At 41.9% G+C, this 19,292-nt stretch overlaps 2 protein-coding genes across 3 annotated transcripts in view; one reads left to right on the plus strand and one right to left on the minus strand.

The window, feature by feature from the left end:
* The window catches only part of vsnl1a (visinin-like 1a), a 40,773-nt gene extending 25,592 nt beyond the window's left edge, over positions 1-15,181 (plus strand). For both annotated transcript variants that reach the window (XM_071478642.1, XM_071478643.1), the window contains exons 4-5: positions 10,886-11,101; positions 12,856-15,181. In XM_071478642.1, the coding sequence (XP_071334743.1) occupies positions 10,886-11,101; positions 12,856-13,053 (414 nt within the window). In that variant the 3' untranslated portion in view covers positions 13,054-15,181. The remainder of the gene's footprint in view (positions 1-10,885; positions 11,102-12,855) is intronic.
* Positions 15,182-16,856: 1,675 nt separating this feature from the next.
* On the minus strand, positions 16,857-18,871 carry sf3b6 (splicing factor 3b, subunit 6). Its single transcript, XM_071478644.1, has 4 exons — positions 18,711-18,871; positions 18,013-18,131; positions 17,216-17,354; positions 16,857-17,030 (listed from the first exon to the last, which is right to left on the minus strand). Exons 1-4 carry the CDS (start codon positions 18,738-18,740, stop codon positions 16,941-16,943), a joined length of 378 nt encoding a protein of 125 aa, XP_071334745.1. The 5' UTR covers positions 18,741-18,871; the 3' UTR covers positions 16,857-16,940.
* Between the last annotated feature and the right edge of the window lie 421 nt (positions 18,872-19,292).

Raw genomic sequence — 19,292 nt, forward strand, 5'->3', positions numbered from 1 at the left:
CACTCAGACATGATTGAGCAGCTGTAAATGCTGAATTCATGTCTCGAGGAGGTTTGATGAGTCGTGCAGACTGGAGGCACGCTGGAAATAATCAACCATGCTGCAGAAAAGCAAAAGGAGGTTGCGTGTTGTGTGGTATTTTCTCACCGTCTCCCTCTCACGCAAATACTCTGCCACATCTCACTCTTCCTCTTTCTTCCCACGCTGCCGTCTTCCTCTTTCTTCCTCTCTGGTGCCGTCTTTTTGGCCCCTGAGCTGAGCGGGGGAGAAGCGCGCGGGCCTGATGATGAGCTTTTTAGAAGGTGGCTTCAAATTCAAACCGCTCAAGCTGCTGGGGAGTTATCTTGCCAAGCTGAGATAAAGAAGGCGAGTCCTCCCCTCTCTCTCTGTTTTTCTGCCTCGCTTTGGCTTCGGATTGCGTCACAAGGAGCAGAGGGGTAGCCCTCAGGTCTACCTGCCAAACCTGGCAGCCAGCAGTGAGTCACACTCTGCTTCTTGCTCTGCTTGGCTGCTTTTCTGTATCTGATTAGACTCTGTATTGAATAGGCAGAAAATGGCACCGGTGGAATGCGCCAGACATGACATTTTTTGTGCTGATAGGATAAATACCTTCCTTTTTAGCCTGTTTTCACAGCAGCAGCAGCAGCAGCAGACTGATGTGGGCTATTGATAGTCTGATGTATTAACCTCTCCTGCCAGCCTTTGCTTTAATGCCAACACCTTTTCCCCTCACCGTCCCCGAGGCATGAAATACTGTGTTTCCACACTCAGTGGTGCCATCTGCTGTTGTGCTGCCATCCACGCTCCTCGTGCAGAGTTAGTGCTGCCAGATGGGTGTTTCGTAACCGCAGATAAACCAGGGTCAGGGACAGGTTTAAATCACAAAGCTGAATCATTGTGCGCTGTCCAGGAATCTAAGCTGATTCCTGGAAGGTGCACAATCATTCATAATGGACAGCAGAGACGCACCGCCAGCACGAAGCAGGTTAAATATGGTTTGCATGTTGTGTCATTTTGAAGGGCTGACACACACACACATACCCACCACTCGCCACACTCATCATCCGTGGTTTATGTTTCCATCAAGTGGCCCCTCCTCTCTTCAGTGAAGCAATCTTACAGACCTTCACCATAAACAAAGGTCATGTGTGTTAATGCTGTCTGATCTCAGCTCGTCTCGTCACAGCGTCCTCGGTTGTGTCGGCAGTCAGACGCAGACGAGCCTCGAGCTGTTGTTTTTCCCGTGAGGTCATCAGAATCAAACCTCAAGAGGCTTTAAGGAGCTACTTAAATCCATATACACACCACTGACACACTGCCGATCTGTCACCCATGACCACTGACACTCCTGCCCCCCGCCCTGGCACCCCACCCCACCCCACCCGCACAGCTCCATCAGATTGTACTGTATCTCTCCCGTTGTGAAGCAATGTGTTGCAGCCATTTGCGATGCCTAGATTTTTACTTTGGGGGTGTCTCCCAGGGTACTGGGATTTGTTTAATAGCTTGTGTTATAATGAAGACCACAGACTGGGACCAGGATCCGTTGGTACTGTGGACGTGGTGTTAAGGTACCCTGGAATGATTTCAGTCCTGGTTGACTTGGTGACACCCGTGGTTACCGTGGTAACAGCAAGTGCCGTTTAATACAGCAGCAAACACATGTTGAGCAGCTACTCTGTCAGAATTACAGAAGAGCAACCAGTGCATCTGCAAAACCAGCTTATGTTGATTCAGTCAATAATCTTTTTTTTATTTATCATCACAGCCATGAAGAACTGATCTGATCTCAAACTGCACATGTGCATAGTTTTCCTCCACAGCAGGGACATTAAACTGGTTGAGGAGTTGGTGGTGTGCAACCTGTTGCCTACAACTCTTCAACTAAAAGCTCATTGTGGCTGCTCCTTCAAAATTAAACTCATCCACAGACAAGTCGTGCACAAAGTGAGTTTTGATAAAACGCTTGCTCAGCCGTAATTGCTGCGACAACACATTGTCTTTCCCGTGACGGCTTCACAATGAAAGCCACCCAGTGTTTTGTCATCTGAGTGCTTTTAATGTGAAGCAGGAGGAACTGTTGGGTTTTCATTAGCAGTAACTTAACTGATGCGGCTGCAGTCATAACAAGGATCACAGGAAATAGTGCGGGTTAAGGTTGTTAACACAATCTGCAGGATCTTGCAACAACAGCTGCCTGTAACACTGTAGCTTATCAGACATTTTACTCTCATAACCTGTGTCACTGTCCTGGAATTTACAGCAGCCTTGCAAAACAACAATATCAATAAACAGTATTTCCTGAATCAGACGTCAACCACACCTCCGCTCTCAAACTGGCTGGACGTTGGAGAACTGTGTGATTTTGCGCATCAGAATTCAGTCCAGATGAAAGACTGAAGCAAAAGAGGTGGGTCTACCTGTGTGTCCCACCCTGTTCCACATAAAAATGTTTGATTTCCCCTACATGCCTCATGCGTAGGAAATGATATACTCCACCAAAAACAATAAAAACTACTATATACATGCAAGATTTAAAACCACTGAAAAGCTACTGCAGCACAAATAGTCTCAGCGGAGGAGAACAGAGGAACTTTTAACATGCTGTGTAACATATTGAAGTCACCATGGTTATTTATAAGGTTTAATGAGATTACAACAAGGTGATGTGTTTATTTCAGCAGTTATTGTTAAAAAAAAAAAGAATCACCGCTAACTCGTTTAGCTTTGGTGACACTGATATCACAGCAGACACCTATCTGAGCGGAACAAGAGGATGATTAAAAATGCATTTTACAGAGCAGAGGGGATGGTGTGCATGTGTGTGTGCATATGTGTGTGTGTGTGTGTGTGTGTGTGTGCGTGTGTGTGCATGTATGTGTGTGTGTGTACGTGCTTCATATCTGTGCAGACCCTGGAGGCTTGGAAGCAGTAGCAGCTACAGCAGCGCTCTGGCTGAGTTTCTGTAGCTGCCTGGCATGTCACTGAGGGTTTATGTAACAGCACACGCAGGGTCAGTCTCTCTCATGCAGACACACACACACACACACACACACACACACTGTAAATACCCCAGCGATGGATTATGTATGTATTCCTCTCTCTCTCCATCTCAAGCCATCGCAATCTGCTCGCTGAAACAGCATCTAAGTGATGCTTTGATGAGGCAATGTAAACAGCCATATGCAGAGACAGCCAGTCCCGTCACCCCAAGGTCCTGCTAAGTGTGTTTCTCCAAATAGGTTGGACTGCATCTGGCAATGTTAGCAAAGGGATGCAGGAAACATAAGGCATTATGTACACAGCCCTCCGGCGCCACGGCGGAGTGACGGAATCCGTGAGAAACAAGTCAAAGCTAAAGTCTCATTTCTGAATGTATGGCTAAGAGGAAGATACAGACCTCAGGTGCTTTGAAGGGCAAATAATCGCCTCAGACTGACCTGTGCACCTGTGCTTGTCTGCTGGGGAGATGAATCGCCAATGGCAAACCTGCTACATGTTGCTGATAAGAACAGAGGCAGTGCACGGGATCCTGCAGGAGGACACATGACCTTGTGGCCTTAATGAAAGCTGAGTGGAAATATTAGCCCATAAATTCTTATAGAATCTGTTCTGTTGTGTTTTTTTATTCTGTGATGTTCCAGTTTTGGTGGTCGCTGAGCAGTTAACAGCGAAGGATTCATTTTTCTGTGGCACTAGTCCTGCAGGTAATAACATTTATCCAACAGGCAAAAAAAATATTGAACGATCTACATTGCTTAGGGAGAGGGGAACCCAAGCAGAAATGAGCTCTGAGGCTCCCAAAAGTGTGTGTGTGTGTGTAGTGTGTGTGTGTGCACTCATGTTTTTAGCATGAGTCTCTGGACTATAGAAGCAGCAGGAAGAAAGATGTGGAGATGGATAGATTTGGAGTCAGTCCATCAGTGGAAAACAGAGGAACACATGACAGCGTGGTATCATTGGTGCAGTGGTGCAGGTGAGGCATTATGGGAGAGTGAGTGCATGAATGATCACTCATAGGGTCATCTTCTGGGAGAGAGTGTGGACACGGACAGGTCTCTTTAGGCAGGTCTGCAGCGTTGTCAGGTTTGATTAATGACAGTGGGAATATACAGAGACGCTTCTGGGTCTTCATTATATTATTAGATCAAGATAAGATCAATGGATCAAAACCTGAAAGTTATTACATGGAACTTAAGATATTACTGATATCAAACCCATTTTTTATACTGTTCATGTCTGACTTTTTTTCAGCAACAGCCACTAAATATATTTTATATTCACAGGTGTCTCTCTGTGTTGCAGTTTTCATTGTTTGTTTCTGTGTTGTAAATGTTGTAAATGTGTACTGATACACACAGGAACTGAACTTAATCATGGCTTAAGTATTAGCACGCAGTGTTTTTATACAACTTTGTACAAACCAAATGAAAAAATAATTTTGTCATTTGAAAAAAAATATATTTTCTGCAGACAGTATAGAAAATGTGAGGCTAAGATAGCAAGGCCACCAAAAAGTAGCCTTCCTCCTCCTAGTATGAGAAAGTTTTCCATCTGAATATGGATATTGACCACTAACAACAAGACAGACACATTAACAGTGTTTGCAACTGTGAAAATGTTCAAATTAAGACTTTTATTATAGATGGAGCTGAGGTTATACATTGTCTTATACAAAAACAAGCTGCTCATGATGCGTTTCCGCCACCTAGTGGATGGATAAGTCCTATGGATTACTACTTAATGTGATGTAATGTTCTCTGAGTGCAGAACAGTAGCTTCCGTCTGTGTCATTATGCAGTAAAGACTTTTGAGTTTATCTTGAAAGTAAATGATTTATTCACTTTAGAAACATAAATTTGACAAAAATCCTGCTAAAACTTAATAGTTTTTCCAGACCTTTCAACCGCAACTTGCAGTCTTCCTCAATGGACAGATATGCACCGGCTTGGCGTGCACCAAACAGACTGCAGGGTCCACTGACTGACCCATGGATGTATTATAAGACCTTATCTTATAACACATCCATGGACTGGCCGCGGTGGTAGCTGGTTTCATGATGGGCGTCCACGTGAATACACGCGAAGTGAAGCGACTGTTGCTAAGCAACACACTTCACTCAAACTTCGACCTGCAAACAAGCAGAAAGAAGCTGGAGAATCTGAGCACAATCAGGAGCCTGGAGGCGTTTCTGTCCGATGATTGCAAATACAGCCTCTCTATGTGTGAACTGCCCGGATAGTCACGGATGACCCTTTATCGTCTTAATGCTCTTTTGTTATTTATTCTGTGAACGAGGTGTACTGCCATCGTTGTTTTTTTACAGAAGCCGGGAAAGGTCATACTCGCACATAATTGTTTTATCTTGTTAACAGAGGAATAGTTATCAGTGACGGAATAATCACACACACACACACACACACAGGCACAACAAATATAGGGCTTAAGTCTAAGTGGTGACTGGTCATAACTTTCAGTTCTAAGTCGTCTAAGATGTCATGTTATCTCCAGGCTTGTGCACCAGTCAGCAGATCAAAAGATTACATCTCTACATAAACCATTTGCCTCTGCTAATCTCTAAGTAGTGATATTATCATTTTGTAAACAAAATAACAAATTAATTAAATGATAAAACAATAAACAGATAAAATGAAAATGAAAATGACGAGTAATTATAAGTTAATGAACCAAAGAGCAAATAAAGCTGAGCGATGCTGCTTTTTGACAGCAGGGTGTGAGGGGAGAGGCCCTCAAACAACATGTATCAGACTGCTGTGAGCTGTTTCAGATCAGTTTCACTCATGAGGGCTTACATCTACCACTGTTTAAATTATTCTCTGGTACTCTGATAACAGTAATCCAGTTACATGCCGCTCCCAAACTGCAACAGAATGTGTGCATTTAGTAAATAAATCTTCATCGCGTTTAAATCCTGACCCTCGCGAGCTCATCACTGGAAGCTTTTAAGCTGCAAGATGTCTGTACAGCTTAACTGTTATCTGAGGAGCTGGCAGCACGGGCCGGGCAACACACAAACACAAATCTGGATCGGACGCCGCTGTTACCTAACTTCGGACGTTATTTTCAGACCGACCCCGAGTCGCTTGTTAGTGACGAGCTCGAGGATCTCTGTTGAATGGCTGTAATGTTCATCTGCTCCATGATCTAGCCGTCAGTCACCGCTCTGTTAGTTTGAAACAGGCTTCATTTAAGTGTGTCTTTCTCTGTCGCACTATTTCTCTCCCATTCTCTCTTTTTTTATTTTCCTGCCTCTCTGTCGTGCCAGCTTGCCGGCTGATTATCAAGGCTTTAATGTTCCATTTAACAGCAGCATGTTTTGGGTTTTGTGTGTGTGTGTGTGTGTGTGTGTTGGGTATCTGTTTGACAGAATACACTCACTGACACACACTAACACAGCAATATTAGCCTTTATGAAGCCAGCTGTGCCTGTCCGCCTGGCTCTACCCTGAGTGGGCAGGAACAGTCTGGCATTCAGCCTGTCCTTTGATGGCCGGCTCCAAACAGCCATATCAAACAGCCATGATGGCAAATGGGAGGCAAATCAGGAGAGGAATAAGACTTAATGGAAATGTTAACAGCCTAATATCCATGGCTGTAAAGGCGAGGAAACAGGAGCGCCGAGTCCCGACTGGGTCGTTGCGGTTGTTCAACGGTAATTGTGTGCCACCTAGTGAAGGTTTTTGCTTTTCATCCTCAACAGCTGCTGTGTGTTTCTATTTGCTCTCCATCTGACAATGCTTCTACATGTGACAGAGGCAGGAAAGATGATGTGAAACTTGAAAGGAGGAATTTCAGTCTCATCCCCCTGCCCCACTTTCTTTCTGTCTTTCTTTCCTCCCTCCACTTTTACATAACAAAGTGTTTCATAACTTGCCAGATTGTCAAAGAGCCGCAGTGGCTTTCTCTTCCCTCCTCCCTTAAACATTCCCCTTTCCCTTCTCTGACACCTTTCTTCCTCCCCTCCTCTCTCCCAACTCTCAACTTTTCCTTCCCACGTCCATCCCGTCCTGTTGGTCCACGTGCCTCCTCCTTCCTTCAGGCCCAGGCAGATGAGCCGAGGCTGGGCCATACGGGGACAGGCAGGAGGCAGCGCTCGTGGGAAGGAAACCACGTCGCATTTGTGCAGAAAGTGTCGGGCAGCGTCCCGTTCATCCTGGCAGATTCACGCCAGCCAACCCACTCCCCCACCCCCACCCCTCTTTGTCCCAAGGCAGGTTCCTTCCTCAAATTAGTTTTGCTTTTCCTGAGCAGGAGAACAGATCGGGACCTGGACTTGGGGGAAACTGAGCTCCATTGCCGTCACACTCCCTCTAACACTTTCTCTGTCACTCCTACTTTAGTCAGCTCCATCCTTTCTTTCCTGTTTTCATTCATGCTCTGCCCTCCGTCTCCTCTGCCTGTTAACTGCTCTCTGCAGTCTGATGGGTTTGCTACTGCAGCAGAATCTACATGGGTGGGACCTTATTGCAGATGACCAGCTTTGAAACCTGAACTCACTCTCTCTGTCTCACCCTGTCTTCCTTATCCTCCTCCACGTTCTCTCTCTTTCCTCTCCCATCCACTGCACTCTCTCCTTTCCCATTAAGATTCATGGCTTCTATCCCCCCCCCAACCCATGACTCCAGACAGTTTGTGCGTACCGGGGCTGTTGCTCTTAGGAGAGGCCAGGGCAGCGTCCTTGCCTTTTTCTGTGTTTGAGCCTGTCTGCTGTGCTCACGGGCAAGGACACAGTGTAGAACAGCCTTGTAGCGGCTAAAACAAAAGCACACGTGCCTCCTCTGATGGCTTACTGAAGCTGCAGTGGATTGTTTTTTTCAACTGCTTTGAAAGTTCTGGCTTATTTTTGGAGAGTAAAGCTGCTATGATCATTATTTTTTGCATTAATAATGGATCAAATGATGATGTGTAACGTAATAGTTGTCTCTCATAGTGACAAACCCGCGTAAAATTATCACCCGACCCCCTTCAGCTTGAGAGGTTCTCAGAAATGTATTGTTTTGGTTTAAAGGGCCACAACTCTACTGTTTCGATTTACTCTCATCAACATTTCCAGACACAGCAGGAAGTGAAAAAGCTCTAAAAACGCACTGTCCGCTACATGTGCAGGACTAAACAGCTGACAAAGTTGGCATCCAGCTGGTGAACATGGTGGAGCATGTAGCTACGAAAGAAACAAATATTTCCCTCTGGAGTTTGATGGAAACTGAAATAAAGCTCAAAGGAACTTCGATCTTTAAGTTGATAGTTTGGGTTATTTGATGTGGGGTTGTGTGAGATACTTATCTATAATCAATGTATTATCCACAGCACATTATTATCAGCACACTCCCAGTTTGGAGAAGCAGACAGGAGACACAGAAGCTAAGTGATTTGTTGCTGTGGATGGAGTCATCACGCACAAGTGCACCTACAGGTAGCTCTGTCTGACTCAAACAGCTGATCTGTGGAGTAATACAGTCTGCACTGTAGTTATGACCTCACACAACCTCACATCAAATAACCCAAACTATCACTTTAAGGGGGTCTCAGCACAACTCAAAATTAATACTAATGTTGTTCTGTCTCAGCTCGACTAAAAAGCCATATCCTTAGCCATCACGTTAGCCATATCCTCTGTATCAGGTGATAATAATATGTCAGTGTTGGGATTACAGTGTGTTTACGCTGCTCTCAAGAAGCCAAAAGTCAGCTAATGCGGCTTTAAGATAGTTCAGCAGTAGAGATTCCAGGAGTGGGTCGAGTCAAGCACAGTGTTACATCTTTAGTTATTAACCACACTTAACCTTTTAGGGCCCGACTTACAAAACCTGACTTTCATACGAAAATGTGTGGTTCCTCAGCTGCTTCTCCTTCTTTCAGTCCTGCAAATGTCAGTAAGAGCAGGATCTGCTGGCATTTGCTGGCAGATGAAATATTAAAATGAATAAGGTCCTTATTTCATATGACTTGTTTCCGGCATTTGCTGAATATGAGCAAACAAAGTCAGACAGGTAACACAAAGTTCAGGAGCATCCGACTCTCTTTTTCAGTGACTTCTTTGTGACTTCTGTCCTTCATAAAGATGTTGATGTTATATTATTTATTTTACCAATAATATCTCTTCCAGTTTGCTCCATTTCCGTGATGAAGGCCGTTACAACACCAGCTCTCTTTTGTGTACACAAGTCCTCAGAGAGCAGCCTCGCTCAGCTTAGATTACCCATCGGCTCTAAGAGTTTTTACCAGAGAGGTCAAGTGGAAGGTTACATCTGATGAATCGCTCGGCTTCTCGCAGCCGCCCACGGGGTTCATCGTCTACGGTGGCTGACGAGCCAAACCGGGGCTCAGCGGTCATCTGCAGAGTTACTGCATTAACCTCTGATCTCCTGTACATGTAGAGCTGGGATGCACACAGAGGAGCTTTAAGTTTCTGCCAGTACTGAGAAAAGCCGATCCATAGCATTTACTCAGTTTTATACAGCAGACTGAGCCACAGATTTTGGCAACATTGGACAGAAGCAGATCAAGGCCCAGTATAATCTGTTTTTGCAGCACCATTCTCCATTTGTAAAGGACAAATACATTTTGGTTTGATCTTTTTCTTTGTCACTGCTAGTTTGTGACATCTCTGACAGTTGTTATTGGTTTAGATTTGATTTTTTCATTCATTTCTCAAAGGAGTGTTTGAAATATTTGAAAAATCTTGTGAACCTGGCTTGAATTTACAATAAATTTAACAAGACTAAGAGTTTATAGCCTCGCCTGCAGCTCTGAGCTCAGCTAACATCCTCACAAAGACAACACCAACATGGTGATGTTTTGAAGGTGATGTTTACCATGTCCACCATCTGATTTTAGTTTGTTAGCATGCTAACCTTTGCTAATTAGCAGTTATCACAAAGTGCAGCTGAGGCTAATGTGAAAGTCACTTTGCAGGCACTAGGCTACCAAGATGGCTACAAAGTCATTACAATTCATCAAAAATTAATATGACAGCAGGAATATGAGCTGATGAAACCCACCCCCAACCTTTTTAGCATTTATGTAGCCTCAAGATGACTCCCGTGTATCCGTTAAGATTCACAAAACACGTACACAGTTTATAAGTGAACTTTGTGCACAGACACAGGAACAGGAAACTACTGCAAAGTGAAGTTTTGAGGGAGAAGGTCCTTTAACTGGACGACTCACATTCAAGTCACATGTGTCAGGACGTATTCAGTGTGTGAAAGTTTCTCCGAGCAGATGAAAGGCTGCACCAGCTCCTGGCTGCTGTGTGTCTGTGACCCTGACCTTCCTGTGTAGGGGCCTCAGGGAGACGCCAGCTTCCCTTCAGGGATCAATAGAGACAACAGTGGAATTGTTGTTGCCTATTTTAGAAATTCATATGCGTCCCTCTGGAAAGAGTGTAGATGGTTGCAAGTGACAGGTTTCCCAAGGTAACCAACTGTACAACAAACCTGTAAGATGTATATGACGTTTTGACTGCTTATGTAAACATTCACAAGCAATGGTTGAAAATGGGAAATCGGACTTCATTTAATTAATGTAGGTAATGAATGTCCATTGACTTTAATGCAAATTATATTTTGCAAATAACCACATTTGTTATCACATTATTTATATACTTGCTGACGTTCCCTTTGGTTGGTGTCTGCATCAGTGAGAGAATCAAACTTATGATTCTTAGGAACAGTTTAAAGCTAGGTTTCACCACTACTTGGAAAGAAGTCTAAAGAACATGGACAGTGACATTTTTAAGTTTCCTACATTCTTTTGGTTTGGATGAACTTTCTTTTTTTTTTTTTATCATGGTCAGATTTTAGGCAACTCTACCACTGAAAGACTGTACTTATGTTTCCATCTTTTTTCTTTTTCATTCCAGTTCTTCCCTTACGGTGACGCGTCTAAGTTCGCCCAGCACGCCTTCAGGACCTTCGACAAGAACGGCGACGGAACCATCGACTTCAGAGAGTTCATCTGTGCGTTGTCCATCACATCACGAGGCAGCTTCGAGCAGAAACTCAACTGGGCCTTCAACATGTACGACCTGGACGGGGACGGCAAGATCACACGAGTGGAGATGCTGGAGATCATCGAGGTATCACAGCAAGAGATACTGCACTGATTTTACATGTGTTACATCTATCTAAAGGAGATCATTATATTCAATATTTTCTCAATTAGGATGCAATAAAATCCATATATTTCAGTTAAAAGCACCAGTTATTGGCTGCAGTTCTTACATTTATAACATGCAATATTATTTTTAAAGCTCCCTGGTTGTTTGGTGGCTACAGTGGGTGAGCATGTGATTCATTGACACATGCCTCGTTTCCTCTACAACCTGCTGAGTCACAGGGAAGCAGCACTTTTATTTTTTTAGTTAAAGGTTGTACAGCAGAGAGCTGAGCCTGCAGGGCCTGACAAGACACTGATTATTCATATACACAAATAATACGAAACAAGCAACAAGAGGCAAAAGTGCCTGTTTAGAGATGACTCATCCAGAATTACAGGTACTTTTGTTTGAGGAAGTCAGAAACCTGCGCCCTGGCCTTCACTCTGGGTTCATCCCAGTTCTCTTATTGAATTATTTATGATCTGCCATTTCCCCTTAACCTGTCTCATGGAGAGAGGAGAGACTTTTTGTTGTTCAGCAATAAAATTTTTCTTGTCTACCAACTTCATTTCTATTCACTCTCATGTGATGCAGAAGCCACTGTATCTTTAGTAGAAAGTATATTTTGATGTGAGGTAGAGCTGAACGATATACAGAATAAAACACATTGCGATTATTTTGGCACATATAGCGAGTACGATATGAGTCATTATTTCAGAAGGAGTGGTCATTTCTACATTTCATTTTAACTGAAAAAAATATAATAATAGTGATGATGATGTGGTTTTTGTTAGGTCTTGTACCAAACAAGCATGTTCCTTTAAGTCTGGGGAATGTGATTGGTAGCCCAGTGCTTCTTCATTTATTGCTTTTTGTGACACATTTTTCTTTTATCAAAGAAAAAAACTGCAGCTCCTGCAATTTAGATGTTGCACTTGCTCATATTGGAATTTCAATAATATTTTGAGTTATTTTCCAGCCCTAATGTGAGATATATTCACATTTCTCCAACACATTGAAGCTATTTTTGCGATTATTAAGTAATGCTTTTAGAGACAGAATGTCAATACATGTAGATGGATTTCAGTGATTAGTTTTATAGAAAAAGAGTCAATATCTCATGTATATTAGCATTTGAGTAGTGAAACTGCAAACTGGTTGGATGTATCTCTGCACACTATAGATGCATATCAAAGCTTTTTCATGCTTGTCAGTGGGAAGCATGGAGAGATTGATAGTTCATATTTTATTTAGTCATGTTGGGCGACATTAAAAAAAAAAGTTACTGTAGTTGCTGTGCACTGTTGTTATATACAGCATGTACATCACAGTATCTATGCAAATGTAACTCCAAGGTGCTGCAGAGCAGTTAACAGCTGATCAGGGTTTGAGAAAAGGACATTTCAGAGCGCCTTGGTGGCTCACCCGGTAGAGGTGACATTATTAGTGCTTGGTCCTAACTGCAGCGGCCTTTAGCTGCATGTCATCCTCCCTCTCTCTCTCTTTCTCCCCAACTTTCATTTCTCTCTCTCACTGCAGCGATAATAAAGGTAAAAAAAAGTCAGAAAAGAGAACATAGGAAAAAAAAAAGATCAGGACATTTCATTTCACTAAATATGTTACGGAAAAATATATTGAAGAGACAAGTGAAGGAAATGTGGATGCATTAAGAGACTAAGAGATGTTCCCTATCCCTTTTAAAAAAAACTGCTGTCCTCTTTCTCCCCCTGCAGGCGATCTACAAGATGGTGGGCACAGTGATCATGATGAAGATGAACGAGGACGGCCTGACGCCCGAGCAGAGGGTGGACAAGATCTTCTCCAAGATGGATAAGAACAACGACGACCAGATCACGCTGGAGGAGTTCAAAGAGGCGGCCAAGAGCGACCCGTCCATCGTATTACTGCTGCAGTGTGACCTTCAGAAATAGGCCGGAGGGCGAGCGGAGCGCTCCACCAGCCGCCACGGACTGCACAGAAAGAATTTCATGTTCCATTCAGTTTGCAGCTATTTCCACTGAAAAAAAAATATATGCTTGGACTACCTTTCAATGGATCTGCTTCTTGTGTTTGAAACACTCGTGTGCATGAGAATGTTATTTGCTATAAAAAGATCTACACACAACATACAAGAGTGTGCGGGTGCAAGAGCGCGGGTGCACACTTACACCACAGACAGACACACTGACAGTACACACACACGCACACACAGTCTCTCACTACATATTAACACCTCGCACAAATAATATATATATAGATATATAAATATGAATATATATTTAAATTATTTAAAGATCAACTGCCAAAATGTGAAGTGTGCAAAGTATTTTCCATAAAGTTTCACTCTACTGGAGCTTGCGCATCAGTGATGTGCTACGTTGAATTTGCCGCTACTCTATTTATTGTTCCGAGTTTACTGATGCTAGCTGTATGTGTTTCATAATACTGAGTAACGTCAACCGAACCAAATTCCTATGATAATGTATCTGCCTCCAATACGACACAGTGTGCTATCCATCGTCTCAAATATTAGCTCTACAAGAGATGGATTAGCGTTTGTCCAACTTTTCCTTCCAAAACATGCTTGTACCGTCGGTAAAATGAAAATAAAAAAATGTAAATGTAGTTAATTTGCATGCCTTTAGGTTCTGCCTTAAAAAGCTCCTCATTTTGCATCCTGTAATCGAAGACAGAAAGCCTTACTGAAGCAGTGCGGTGACACTTGGAGGGGAAAAAAATGTGAGAAAAGATTCTTATTGAATAGAAAGGGGGAAAAAAAAAATCATATTGCAGCAGGTCCTTCTACAGGTATCGTCGTATGGGATGTAACTTTTGTGATCTGTCGAGGCGTTTTGTTTTGACTGCTTTAACCGTGGGAGCATGTTTCCTTGTAGATTAGCTGTAGTATATGTTGCTAAGAACTAAATCCCTGCCCCTGCATTTAAAAACACACTATCTCATTATTGAATTAAATTAGGAGATGTTGAAAGTGGAGGAATAAATCATTTTTAGACAGTATCAGAGATTAAAAAAAAAAAAAAAAAAAGAGCTAAATGGACTGGAGGCGAACTAGATCAATCATTTAAATCAGGATTCTCTGGAGAATGAATAAAGCTTGCATTAGCTGGAGTTAGATTACATTAGAAAGAAGACAAAGTATTCATCTATAGTTGGAGAGCATTGTTATCAAACTTAATTTTAACTTTATGTGTCACCATCACACCCACTATTTTCCAATTAGCCTGCAGGCTGCATATCAATACGATGAATCCAGGAGTTTTTTGTTAAGACTCTTTGAGTGTTGAAGAAGAGCAGAAGTAAAGGCCAGTGCAGCATTTTAACTTTCTTGTTTGTCTTTTTCAGTGGAAGTAAATGAGTGTTAAAGCAGTGAGAGGAGCAGTGAATGGCGTTTCATTACACACTGTAACTACTAGAGGACAGCCCTTACTGTAAAGCCATGTGTTAAGTAGTTTGAACAATTCACCCTCCCCAACCCCCCCCTTCAAAGTATTTCTCTCAATCAGTCAATCTTTTGTACTTTTTTACTCCCTTCTCTCACACATTGTACACGTACTAATGAATACTAAATGTAGAGAAGTTCAGTGAAGCGTGGTTCCTCCTAGAAATGATTCAGAAATAACCTGTAAGCTGACCTGTGTCTTGAAATAGGTTTACCTGGCCCTGTCTGAAAGCACCGCACACAGACACTTTCCAAACCTTTATTAATATTACCAGTGTTTTAAAAGCTAGAGGGGGATAAATGAGATGTGATATGTCATAACAGACAGTATTACAATAAAGAGCGAGCATACCAGTCCATCGTCATCTCTCAGCAGTGTGGCTTGTCCCTGTCAAGTTTGTAATCTGAACTTCTTTACATGAACATCTTTGGCCAGACAGTGTTTCTAAATACAACCCTATTATTGCTATCGAGATACCAAATGTAAGCAAAGGCAACCGTGTACAAGGATTCTTTTGTAGCATGTATTGTGTCCCTGACAACATGGCTGCACTACTCCCTGTGTTGTGATTTAATCTAATAAAAGGAACTCTATGGGCTTTCGTCTGGTCTGATAACTCAGCAAAACATCGTTTCAAGCAACATCACATGCAGACATAAACCTGTAGGACGGTGGTTCCCAGCATTTTTCTGTCTGACGTAGCTCCACTTCCTGAATAGCCCAACAGCCCATTTCAGTGCAGTGTATGTTCAGTAACACAACAAAAAGGTGGATTTTGTCAATGATAATTCATACAATTGAAATTTAAGTTTTAGCTATCGATTTCAACCAATATTTGTCAACCAATATTTATTTATTTATTATCAATATAATTTTTCAATTTTGGCTAATTTGGCTAATGTTTATCAATTACTATTAGCTGACTATTTCAACCATAGTTTAAGGCAGTTATTTTGACTTTTCTGGTTGCTTGCTAACTACATCCCCTGCAATTGCTATGGCAACAGATGAATTTAAGGTGTTACAACTGACTGACACTTGGTAGGTGTGCGTACTGTATATCCAGGTTAGCGAGTAGCATACTAATTTTGCAACTACTATATATACTAAAGATCTGCAACTCACCAATGTGTAGTCATATTTGAATTATCCAGTAGTTTGGCATGTTGGCTAACTTATAAACAACAATGGTTTCCTGCAAAGTCACTTGTTTTGAGTCTGCCAGTTGTTTTCTCAATTCATCTATTAATCAGGCCATAGAATGTATAAAAAAGGGACATCTTCAGAAATCTTGCTGTCCACCCATCTATCCAGACCCCACAGATATTCACTTTACTATGATTTGATACAAAAAAGCAGCAAATTCTCACAACTGATATATATATGATACTTAACTCTAAGAAAAAAAGAATTTGTTGATTCCCAGTGCAACAGATAATATACATATATGACTATCCTGCAATACTTACGGTAGGCTGAACCAATGCACTACTTACTGGAGGACACATTTCTGGAATAATGTCCCCGTCCAACCACGAGAGGTCACTGTTGAGACAAAGATTTTGTTTTTATTTTCTGTAACAGTGGTGTTCTTCTTCTCCATATTTCTCTATGGAAACATGTTTGTTTTTCAAGTGGGTTTACACTGACTGAAACCGTAACAGGTAGGAAAACAGTTTTACAGGACATGCTAAAACCTTTCAGGGTTAATGATTAAGAAAGCCTATAATGTTTACCCAAGACTCTCGGGCACAAAACCACTGATTGCATCAGGTTCACGTAGAGGTTCGTGTCCTCACACACATAAACAGAAAGCTCCAAACTAAAACCCCAGAGACTGCACCATCACATGCCATTTAAAGCCTCAGGCAAACTTAAGAATAGGATGACCCCTAACCACTGTGCAAATGCGGTAAATGCTTTCTGTCTATTGATCTAAAAGGGTTCACACAGAGAGCAGCACTTCCATTACATTACATCTACAGTATATACAAGGGAGGAGACAAGCTTTTAGAAAAGGAACATTTATTTTACAGAAACCTTACACTTTACACAGTCATGACTGATCAACTCAAATTCATATCTCACTGCAGACCATGGTTAGCTTTAAATTATGTTTGTAGAAATGAGACAAAAAAAAGCCAATGAAGAAATCATGGGTGAATAGGTTGACCAGTCGCTACCTAAATCCTGGTAAAACTTGTTTGTTATAGCTGTCAATCACTTTGACAGGAACATAACAAAAATGTAAAGTCGAACAACAATATGTGAAGTTTGTACAGACTGAAAAAAAATATGGTGTGGGGGAAAAGGGAGTGGGGGTGGCAGGGGTGGGGTGAGAGGATTTCCCCAGGATTCTACTTTGGAGGGTCTGTGTTGATGCCATATTTCTCCTTTAGAAGCTTCAACTGCTCCTCTTTCTTCTTTGTGTCCATCTTCTGGAAAGCCTGAAAAGAGAGAAGATAAAACAAAAATTGCAAGTGTGTATTGTGTTCAGATTTTCTAAATATTTAAAACCTCTTCTCTTTTCATTTGCAAACTAATATTTTAGTCTAGAAGTCTAAAGTTTAGAACCATATTCCAATGTGTGCCCACCATATCCACACACAGACACTGTCATGCTTATACATACTCTGTTTGCATTGTAGTAGAGAACCACCAGGTAGCGGTTGCAGACGTTGAAGCCTGACAGGTGGTCACAGGCGTTCTTGGCATCAAAGATATCTTCATACACTACATAAGCTGTTCCTCTTGTTTCAGGTGTGTTTCCTCTGAGAAGAGAGAGAAAAACAAAAAAACACAGAAAGTGATGATAAGTTCATAATGATCAGGGTCCGAACAACTGTTTAAGTCAAAGTTAAGTGTGTGTATACAACAGTAAAGATATTTTCATGGAACCAAAGCAGTTTATAATCTATTTTTATTAAGATGTTATAGGTATATGGCACAAAATATGTGCAGCATCATCTACACCTGAGTTTTAATTCACATCACTGATGGTTTCCCTGTTTTCCCAGCACAAATTGGTCAAGTTCATCAATCTGATGAGACGTAAAGTGATCCGTTAACATGCACCTCCAAAACCTGACAGGGAGGGGGTTCTTTCTAGGGCAAAGGATCAATTTAAGTTTTTGACTGGTAATGAAAAACTTAAATGGAATCAGATTCATAGAGGTTGTTTGTATGGCTCTATGTACACTGCCCAAGCTGATTACACATGAAAACCAGTCTAATTAATTTTCTCATATGCAATCTTCGACCTGAGGATTTTTATAGTCATTGTCAGACATTAAGATGACAAGTAACAGATCAGAACTACACACCTACACATCTCTGTACACACATGAATGGACCCTAGTGTATATACGTGTCTCACTGGCTCATATTGGGCAATGGAAATCCAGAAATCTGCAGGGTATAAGGACTTACGTTCTGATTTGTCGTATTGGTCCATATTTCCCAAAGATATCATACATTTCCTCAGCTGTGATCTTGTAAGGAAGGTTCCTGACGTACAGGATCCTGTTCACCTCCGGAGGTAATCGTATCTGCAAGAAAAAGTTCAACATATTGTCAAATAAAATAATATGGTATCAGTGATGGTTCAATATATACCTTTGAAAAACCAACCAGACGTCACGACCAGTACAACGGCTATTCAACTTAAATGTCACACATAGATCAAACTATCAGTGACTAGATTCTTTTTGAAGTGTCCTAAGTTATCATATTCATATGACGGATGATTTCAATTTCCCAGAGGCCAGATCACCGCCTCTGGATAGAATTATTAAGCGCTGTATCGAAGAAACAACAAGCAAATAACTTCGATGCTCGGCTGTTAAACTGTTTACATAAACGTCTGTTCCCACATTTCTAAATCCAGATTTCAGACTGCGGATGTTCCCAAATAAAACACCACAAGGAGTGGTACTATCTATTAGTGATATCATCTAATGAAAGCGGTCTCAATACAAAGCAAGCTTTATATAGGAAGTGTGATTGTTTTCATAGCGTTAGCATGCTAACTGGCTAACTGTATGCTAACGCTAGCTCCTAGCCGATCCTCGGTGATACTAATACATATATTCATCCCAGAATACACCAGTCGAGTCGCCCAGACTTACATTAGCGCGTTTCGCTGCTTGCATAGCCATGATGAAATCTTTTATGTGTTAATAGGACCGTGAAAAACGAACACGCAGTTTCCCAGCTCTTCCTACTAACGTCAAAATGGCAGCGGTCGCCAAGTGGTGACGAACTTCTGGTCCCGACCGGAAGCGGCCGGAACCGAGGTACGGCGCGGTGCTGCCCCTGCAGGGTGACTGTGGAGCTACAGAGCAGGGCAACACAGGTGCTGAAACCACCGCTAACTCATTTACAAAGGCCACAAACTCTATCATTTGAATACAGTTAAAAGTTTGAAACAAACACTTGAGAATAATACCATCTGACTCTTAGAACAAATAAGTTGTTATTTCACAGTAGGAAACAAATAAGAGTAAGTCATAAAATTATTAGCTGAATTCCATCTAGCTGCCAGCAGCCGTCTGTCACACTGTTTTATTATTACACTTGAATAGAACAGAAACATGTTGTTAGTTACACCTGTGCTTCTGTTACCATAACAAGTGAAACCTGCTGTGGAGTAGCACAGGAGTGTCATTAATAACATAATGGTGGCTGTATTCCAATTAGGTAAACTAGTT

The sequence above is a fragment of the Trachinotus anak genome, unplaced genomic scaffold (assembly GCF_046630095.1).
Source record: "Trachinotus anak isolate AG129_WGS33_773 ecotype Australia unplaced genomic scaffold, CSIRO_AGI_Tana_v1 ptg000005l, whole genome shotgun sequence".
NCBI classification, from domain to species: domain Eukaryota; kingdom Metazoa; phylum Chordata; class Actinopteri; order Carangiformes; family Carangidae; genus Trachinotus; species Trachinotus anak.